This window comes from Erigeron canadensis, chromosome 4 (genome assembly GCF_010389155.1).
Source record: "Erigeron canadensis isolate Cc75 chromosome 4, C_canadensis_v1, whole genome shotgun sequence".
NCBI classification, from domain to species: Eukaryota; Viridiplantae; Streptophyta; class Magnoliopsida; order Asterales; family Asteraceae; genus Erigeron; species Erigeron canadensis.
The window spans coordinates 6,972,560-6,982,810 of NC_057764.1; the positions used below are offsets into that span (position 1 = coordinate 6,972,560).

Sequence of the window (10,251 nt, forward strand, 5' to 3'; positions counted from 1 at the left end):
TAGTATATATCATGACTATCATCTACTTAGGATTTAGTTATAGAATAAGACCATTGAGCATTCATCTAGTACTCATGTGTTTTAAAAATGTTAGTGTTAGTATATTCAACATGAATGTTGGAGAGAAAAAAAACCCATTAAAGTAGACTTATATTAAACAACCTCAAAACAAATACACACTGAATAATAGATTAATAAAATTCATTCCAAAATTCAATTTGGACCTTGCAAACTAAGGCTCATTACTTCAACACTACTTTGGCTTGAAGAAATCAAACTTAACACCATCACGGATAACGATATAACCTCCTGCTGCCGTCAAGAGTGCACTCAAGATGAGTCCAATTACCGCAAGTCCCCAATTTAAACACCATATGGGGCTATACACCTTTGGTTTCTTCACCTTTAGCCACATGATGCATGGATACACCAAAGTAACGGGCAACGCGATCCCACCAGCCAAACCAGCCATATTGCTTACAAACGGGACTGCCACCGCGACCAAGAAACAAGAAAATCCAAAACATGTTCTTATGATCACCCTGAGCCACCATGGACAAGGCCTTTTAAATCTTTTCACGTATACTGCCTCCATCTCATCAAATGCTGGCATTGCGTAAATTTGGAATGAGCTAAAGGTGTTGATGATCACAAATGAACATGTTAGTGCTAGGACCGATTTTTTCACATCTGTTATGTGGTACACGAATAGTGCAGTCAACATCCCACCGGGTGGAATCTGTCAAATAATAATCCATAAACGAGATTTAACGGGTTGTTTGGTTCACAGAATTTATATGAACGTAATAGTGAAGAAGTAGATATTTACCATTGCACCATAAGCCCAATAGCCTCCGATAGCAAGCGGAAACAAACACAATGCGATAAGTGAGTACGAAACTTTGACACCGTTCCACATTGGTACCGATGATGGATGCTTTTCGTTTGAGGGCATGGTAGCCTGAGAATATATCGATGCAACATTCATTATTAGTTAAGCCATCAATATTGGTAATGATTTGTTAATTTGAAAAAATAATTACATGGGATACACCTTAATACAATAATGATGGTTGAATATTCACAGTAAATCAAGAGGTGGATCGACAAAGAAATTAGTTGCAATAGAACTCGAATAAAGATAATATATACTATTACAATAACTCAAAAATGATTAATCTTCATCCCGGGTTAACCATAATCTAATGGGAAAACCTCTATATCTAACAAATCTTTTAATATTTATATTTATAATCTACTATACATAGTTTAATTATAACATATATATATAACTTAAAATTGAAATATACATATTTGTATAGATATTTATATATTTTATAACTTTTAGATAGAGGAATTCATGCCAATGAAATCTCAAAAAGTTGAGCATCCACCAAACTTACGGGGTGGTGGGGTAGTATTTTATACCTTACGACATTCGGACTAATTTGTTTCGAAAGGTAACAACATTCCGACCAATATAGGACCACTATTGAAATACTCAAATGGTATCTCCTAGGTTTCCCCAAAGCGTCACTACAACGAAAATATTATTTCCCCACATGTAAAAATTATGAATTTATTCACTTTTGAAAATAATATTTAACTAGCGTATGAGATTAACGTATCAAAAACATGTTATGAAGTATAATATATATTTAACTAGCGTTGTGTCAAATATTATGATCCACCAAATTAGAATGGTCAAAACATTATTATTTAAAGTAGTTTGTGACAGGATATATAATTTGATTCTATTATTTGATTTGATATATATATTAATATATGTGGCCACGAGGATAAATGTATTAATTATAGACCATATGGTCTATTATAAAAAGGCTTTAGAACTTTTTTATGCATATTATTTAATAATAGTTATACTAAAATATTGCAAATAGATACATAACTAATATCTTTTGTCTAATTAATAGTTTTAATCCAACGAGGACAAAAATATTAATAATAGATCTTATCAAGCGTTTTGGAATCTTGTTTGTTGATACTGTATCTATTTCTATATTCTTTTAATATTGATAGTTATAGTTAAAATATAAAAGTGAGAATTATAAAGCTAGGCTAGCTGTTTTAATTACCTGAACCTCCAATATAAGATTGTGTCCTCTAAATGCAAAGGCAACGATACCTAGCGCATTTAGCACATCAAAAATCTTGGTGATTTCGACGCCAGCCCTAACCGGATTATATGAAACATTAGGTAGTCTGCCTTCCTTTACAGACACGATCCATATGGTTGTGCAGTATCCGAGGGCAGTGATGGCTCCAATGAGCGAGACACCGGCTATTGAGTTTAGATTAGGCAGTTGAGACAGGATTACGGCACCACAAGTAAACACCAAATACCATTCAACCACTGTGAGCTTTTCCGGATTGCAACCAGAGTCACTACAAACAACTTGGAAGAATATTTTGGATGTTGATGCTCCAATAATGATACATGCTATACATGTACCTACTGATAAGTAGACAATTGGGAATAGGGTAAGGATCTTCCCTAGCCTTTCACCTGCGATGGAGACATTATTAATTATTATTCTAGCAATAATAATGACATTAAAATCATGTTTAAAAAAAATAGTTCACTCATTATACTTGCTATTTTCGAATACTTACAATACCAAAAGGAATAAAAAATAACTGATCTAACACTCTAATCTCATGCACCGTCTTGACGCATCATTCTCACACGTACATGGATCACAAAACATATATGATTACCAATGACTTTTAAAAATAAACTTATGACAATGAAGGTAACATTCACATGTATTTCCTATTTATTTTTTTCTAATTTTTATAAAAAATTACAAACATACCATTTAATTTTTAAAAATTATATGGTACGAAAATTGGAGTAGGGCAGTTGACCCCATTGTACCCAAAGTGTATCCGTCCTTGGATCTAACACTCTAATCTTATGTACTATCTTGACGCATCATTCTCACACGTACATGGATCACAAAATATATATGGTTTAATTTTTTCACTTGGTTTTGACAAGTTTTGAACTTTTGATTTACAGCTTTAAGCTCATGTAGTCACATGGGTTCTCCCGTTTGGTTAATGATCTGAATTAATATCAATCACAATATAAATTAATAATTAGGGAGCGTTTGATTCAAATAAAGGAATTTGATGTAGTTATTTTAGAATATCTGTCAATTTAATATGACCAAAAAGAATTCAAATTTCAGTCCACTAAATATTGATAGCTTTCGTGAACCAAGCATTACCTGAAAGTACAAACAGGAGGTAGGATTTGAAAAACGAAAACAATAATATAAGATCCTTTTGTTGAATATCTAAAATGCTTGTGGCCTTGTGGGTAAAGTATTTTGTATCTATGTCAATATCATTATTTATTGTAATTAATCCTTAAGCTCAGTGAAATTTACATGAACCGAATCAAAGACGCTATGAGACCATTGTGCATGCCAACAGGACAAACTCAGAAAATCGTTTCTAATTGTTTCATGTCGTGTCAAGGGTACGTGGCGGTGTCACCTGTCGTACGTGTTAGAAATTGCCAAACCCGGCCTAGTCGACTACTCCGATATACATGCTAACTGGGGTTCCATATATATGACTGTTTTCCACCATTTTCTTATCCAACTTTATTAAAATATACTGTAATAGCTATAGGTTTTAATCTTTGAGACCTCATATGAAAAAACAGCAAGTCTAATTAATTACCGGCCACTGCGCTAATTAAGAAACCTCAACTTGACACCTATCTTTAATTTAAAAAGCCCAACCAACTTAATTATTTTAAGTACCAAATTAATAGACACTAATTAACAACAACAAATGAAAAGGCCCTAGCTAGCTAGTAAAATATATAATTGGTATACTGCTTACCAAATGTGGCACGGGCCAGTTGCATGTATCTACTGTATCGCACGCCAGTTTCAGATGATTCATGAAGATTTACTAGCAAGTTCAAAGTATACAGTTGCCATATGAATGTTAAAGTCAACGTTATCACTCCCCAAGCCCTGTGAAATATACATGAAATGAAATTACTAACTCAACTATATTATAACAAAAAAAGAAAAGAAAAGAATGAATGCTAGTTAATTTCAATACTGAGGCGATATATATTTTTTCAATTTTAACATATATGCTTATTCATAATCTTTCAACCATATATATGGTAAATTATGTGTGTTCCAAAATGTTGAACATACTTCTGTTCCATTAATATGGATCGGATGTACGTAGTCTTTAGATTTCATGCTGATCATGCCCAATAGTGGTTTTGTCCTCTTTTTCCTTTTTCTCTGACTAACAGTTTCATACATAAAATTAATATAAGTTCATGACCTAAGTTTTTATTAATGAATTCTTTAATTTAATTCATCAAAACATTTTTTATTTTCGGAAGGTAACAGGTATATCATTATTTTCTATACGATTAAAGCATCATACGAGATTGAAACAACCACTATAGAAAAATTTTTGAACACTTCTAATGGAAAATATTTAATCCTTCTGCGATGCAGAAGGATTACTATGTTAATTATTGAGGACATACGCCCGTTAATATACATCTTGTGAGTCGTAGCTTGAATTGGAAAAATCGTAAATATATATGTTTGTAAGTTGACTTAAGATCAACAAAGGATTCAACTAATATGAAATGTATTGTTTCAAAGTCAGGTTCAAGAAAAAACTTGTAACAAATTAAATGATTAATTACAAATTATGTATGCTAATTATTAATTTAGTAATTACTTACCAGCCAAGAATGGTGAAAGCAACCGGAAGAATAAGTGCTTGAATCCCAATCCCTGCACAAAGAGTATGAAAAGCGGCATAATACGCATTTCCATTTCTTGATGCAGTAATAGGCAACCATGCGTCCCTTTTGTTAAATGTCGTCATACGAAGAACCTTTCTTACTGGACTACCCAAGGGTGTCATAAATTTCGGTGTCCTAGCTTTAATAAAAGCCATGGGTGTCCTTGCCCCACTAGGCGGCACGGTATCTGGGTGATCAGGTGAATTTCCATGCCCTGGGGTAACCGAAAACGTGACCTCATGGCCAGTTTTCGGTTTAGTGGGTGTGGTTTTTGCAGAGTTTGGAATATCTGGGGATATAGGCGCCGATGGAGAGTGAGGTGGGGATGAAGGAGCCGAGATTATTCGGTCTGAGCCATTATGAGTCAAGACATGATCAGCCATTTTGAGAAGCTAAGAGGCTTGAGTGATGTGTGCTCACTTGGATTGTGAAGTTTGGAGGGGATTAATTAGTGTTTAAATAGAGAACAGTGGTCAATTGAGGTCAGCATGGGGATACAATTAATGATATATAATCCAACAATAGTGGTTATAAGATTTATTAGTATTTAAATCATTCTTCTCGTTATTCTCATGTGTTATTTTAGTTAGAGTTGATAAAAGTTATGTTACTTTTTTAGCAGCGTGGGGTTTGGAACTGCTGAAATGTAGCTTTGGCAGAATTATTAATCAAGATATATATATGGTTAATTCTTTGAAACTGCTGAAAGGCGTCGATCAGGAGCTTCTTTTTATGTTGTTTAAACAACGCTCTATGGGTTAATCTAGAAGGATGCGATTTAAGCATGTGTTAAGAAAAAAGGTAATCCAGAGACTCATGGTTATGATATAAAACTCCTATCCTAACATTAGTTCAACTTAATTAAGGTGTATACACTTCAGGTTACCCGCGCATAGCGACAATGTGGCAAACTAAAGTCTGGACTGGCAAATATTAGTTCAACTTAACTAAGTATGCACGCCCGAGAAGTTAATTCCACTCCCGGCAATCATTCTCTTTGAGTTGTTGTACGTTGGATCTTTAAAGAAAAGCAATAACGATGACCAAGTTCACTCATTGATAACGAGTAGCTAGGCCCAAATAATTCGATGGGAGTAGTATAGACAATAATCATTTGACTCCATGGAGAAAACTTTTCTATGAAAATCAATCTTTAATTTAGAGTAAATAATAATAATAACAATATTCTTTGTGAATTTACGTATTTTTGTGCCCGTGGATGGTGTTTTTTGAAAAATTGGGGAGAGACGTGAAGGGTAAGGGACTGGAAAAAGAATGAATTAAGATGGAAAGAAAATTGATGAAAGTAATAAAGATAAATTGGAAGTGTTTGATTAACGTTATGGTCCTAATCGTTTTCAAGAATGAATATAGTTGAGACCAATTTTTGACTTAAATTTTAAAAATTAAAAAAATGACATATGTATATGTATACTATATGATATACGACAGATATAGATTAGGTCCGGAAAGTCGATAAATACTACTCGTATATCCAAATGACTATTTGGGTAGGGCAGAACCACATTCATTTTTTCTTGCAAATATTTTTACCCAATCGTTTGTTGTGATGTGTTAAACTTGTTTCTTTTCGATAAATTTGTACTCAACGAAATTGTTTTTAATTTAAACCCAACTTTAATCACAAAAAAACTCATCCTAAAAAATTTATATCTTCAATTATATGAACATTTTTCGTATATCAGAATTTGAATTGAAGAACTCGAAATCCTATGTCTCTCATAACAACAACAAATACATCTAATTATGTTTGTGCGTAGTAACTTTTTTGACAAGATTATGATTCATTTAAATAGTCCCCTGGTACTCTATGAAATAATCTTGCAATTTAAATTTTTTCGATTGAAAACTTCTCGTAACCCATAATCTTGATTACAAAAGTCCAAGTGAGAGCACATCTATACTCTTGTGCGGATACATGTACAAATATACCCTTGTCAGTAGAGCATTTAATCATTGGTAAAACAACCCCTTTTTACCCTTGAAAATTTTCACCAATCAGACTCTGTATACTACTAGCTTAGTCATTTGCCTTATTAATGAGATTTAAAGTTAAACAATCATATACTACTAGTTTAGCTATTAATCTTTTTTGGTTTTTACCTATATATATTGGGTAAAGATTCTATCAAATTAGAAGTAACTTAAGTAATAAACTTAGAAGGTCAATGATCATTGAATTAAAATCAATAGTCAATGATCGAGATTATCCAACTTTATTCTTCAAATTAGAATTTGATAGAGATCTTAACCAATATATTTTAGGTTTAATTTTAAAAACGAAAAGTCCATGAGGCTTAATTTCTTTGAATTCTATGATTGGGTCCTTCACATGTCCGGATCTATATTAAAGTTCAAATTTTTTTTTAACAATTGTCCTCGTTAATCTTTCTATTTTCATTTCGATTCTCATTCCATGCAAAGGTTGGAGGGTCTTTTCTACTATTTAAGTAGAACATGGAAGCAGTCATTCTACTTAGGTAGAGGTAAGGTTTGCCTACAACTTAACCCCCCCCATACACCGTCGAGTATTGAGGCTCAAAACCCGCAGAATGTGACACTTAACAATTTCTTTCTTTGTTTCTTTCTATTTCTATTTCTTCCATCATAATCGTCTACTAAACTCATTTTAATCATTCAAAACTAGGGATGTGTAACTGAACCAAAAACAAGTGATCCGTCTTTGACCCGCCGGCCTCAGAGGGTAATGAATCGGGTCATGGTTCCCGTTTTAATGCACTTCCGGGTTTCGTGCGGGTTCAGGTCTGTCAATTTTTTTGACACGTGAATGAACAAAAATCATTTAAAACGGAGAACCAAACCCAAACCGACCCGCCCAAGAGGGTAACGGGCCGGGTATTGGTTCCCGTTTTGGTGCATCTGTAGGTCATGGGTTTGCGCGGGTCGGGCTAGATCGTGCCGATTTTTTATCCGTACACAACGCTATTCAAAACTATCAAAAACCTTTTCTTATTTTTTTCACAAAACTGATATTCCAATAAAAGGTACATAAACTATGTTTTTATATACAAAATCACCTTTTACATAAAACCTTTTCTTATATTAGCATTAAAATGATTCGGAGATGATTGGGAGATGTATGATATAATATCATAGGAATAAGTTGGATGATTTATTTCTTACAATTTCCTTTAAGTAATACCCAAAAGCACAAAATTTACATGTGTTTATAGCATGGATTATTACTTTAACGGTGGATGAAATCCTTATAGTGAGCTTTGAATCCCTTCTTCTATCATGTGCATCATTTTCTCATTAGAATATCTTGTAGTTTCATCAGAATCAGGAATTCAGTTGATACGTGGCTATTTGTTAGTTTTATGTACTTGTTATATTTTATCGGGTATATATCTACATCCATGATTCTTCCGATCTATACTCCCTTATAGAACAAATCATTTTTGGTAATATATCTTTTAACTTTCTGTCTTTGAAATAACTAAATTACCTATCTTTTTTATTAACTAAATTAAATATATATCCACTTAATATACCATAATACCATTAATAAAATTAATTACTTTTACATTAAATATCCGCATTAAATCAATTACTTTGAAATTAATAAACAAATCGCTAAGTCACCAACACCGGCGGCACCCGTCACTACTGCTGCATTGCGCGAGTAACCTTTTTCATATTATATAAATATCTTTCTATTCGAAAAGAAAAAGATGGACAGATAATCATGATTAATATAGGTGGATTTGCGAGAAGTGTATCTGATGTTACCCTTACGACAAAATGAATATATACCAGGGTGGTGGAAATCCATTGCCAGCCAAACATTCGGCCTAACCCGCCTGAGGGGTACTTTTCTAATATTAAGACGTCTTATATTTTTGTTTATTTTGATCATTACTTGATTGATGATTATCTTTTTAACATTCCATTAGTAGAACATATATTGCGTTTTTTTCTTTTTTTTTTGAAACAACCGAAATTTTATTGCCACCAAAAGTATTCAGCCATAAGCTGAAGTACAAACAGCAAAAAAGTAGAACATATATTGCTTAAGTTTAGTATATTGGTTTTAAATACTGATCACATTTATCGGTTGAAATTGATAAACTTATAACTCTTTCAAGTCATATATTCCCACCTCCTGGAATATAATGGTCCCAAAGAAATTAGTTAACATGTATGTATCTTCGCTTGGCGACTAAATCCGAGACAAACTCCCATCGATTAATTATCTCCGTTTTACAAGCAGCTTTTGGAAGCGATATGATTTTTTTATATGTCCGTTTCATTAATTCTTTGGACATCTAGAAATAGGAAAATTAATATACCTTGGACGGGTTGGCTCTATAATCCGACCTCTACTTCTAGTATTCTTGTCGGAGAATATTAGTAAAAATATAAATGCTGTTAAAAAAAGTGATTATGTATTAGAGATGTTATCACTACAAATAATATAGTAATTATCAACACTTTTCATTAGTGTGAATAATTTATAAAAGTTATTTATGTTAATTAAAAGTATACTTATTTATGTTATCTAAAAAATATGGTATTTAAAGATAAATTTAAAAAAACATAGATCGTTAAATCTTAATATACTATAAAGGAGTCAAACTAATAACTTATTAACTAATCAAATTACTCAATTTTATTAAATTGACTTTCGCTTATGTCATTATTTAGATTAATTATAAATTAAAAATTGTAATACTCATTATCCAAATATATATTATATTATATTAATTTGTAGAAAAAGTGCTATTAATTTAAATTAACTTTTTTGTTTTCCATTAATATTTTACACTTTTCAACCCTAAATACTTAATTTATATTTATTTATTTTTATAACTTGAGTGAATTTTGTAAAATATACAATTATTTAATTAATTAAAAAAATTTCAACATATAAAATATTGTCTAAAAAAAATTATTTCAAGACCTAATAACTTATTAACAAATACTAGATTAGATTTTTATAAATTATAAATACTTTTATTTAGTTTAATATAAACACAATTTGAACTCTAGATACATATCCCAAACATAATAACAAATGTCGATATAAAACATCTGTATCCTAAACACAATAGAAATCACAGAACTTTAGACGATCACAAAACAAAACACGATTTACAACAGAAGGTTACTTGAATACTAAATCTAAATCAATATGAACTTCATTTAAGATTAATTTATCTCTCAATAAAAAAAGTACATAATTTTCTTATTTTTTATATATTAGTTTGGGTATTAATGTTTGAAGTTACAATTGTCACTTAAATCAAGAGTCCTAATTGTTATAAAAAAAATATGAAAACAATCCTAATTTTTATCTAATTATCATAGGACAAATTATTGAAAATAAACCTACGTGTGTGATGGGTTCGCATCGTGATCAAATACATATACTTGAATGTAAAGTA

General features: G+C 31.6%; 1 protein-coding gene across 1 annotated transcript; it reads right to left on the reverse strand.

Annotated features, from left to right (window-relative positions):
* Positions 1-253: 253 nt before the first annotated feature.
* On the reverse strand, positions 254-5,223 carry LOC122598460 (lysine histidine transporter-like 8). The gene is made up of 5 exons (XM_043771056.1): positions 4,760-5,223; positions 3,880-4,016; positions 2,097-2,527; positions 830-961; positions 254-739 (listed from the first exon to the last, which is right to left on the reverse strand). Exons 1-5 carry the CDS (start codon positions 5,203-5,205, stop codon positions 254-256), a joined length of 1,632 nt encoding a protein of 543 aa, XP_043626991.1. The 5' UTR covers positions 5,206-5,223.
* Between the last annotated feature and the right edge of the window lie 5,028 nt (positions 5,224-10,251).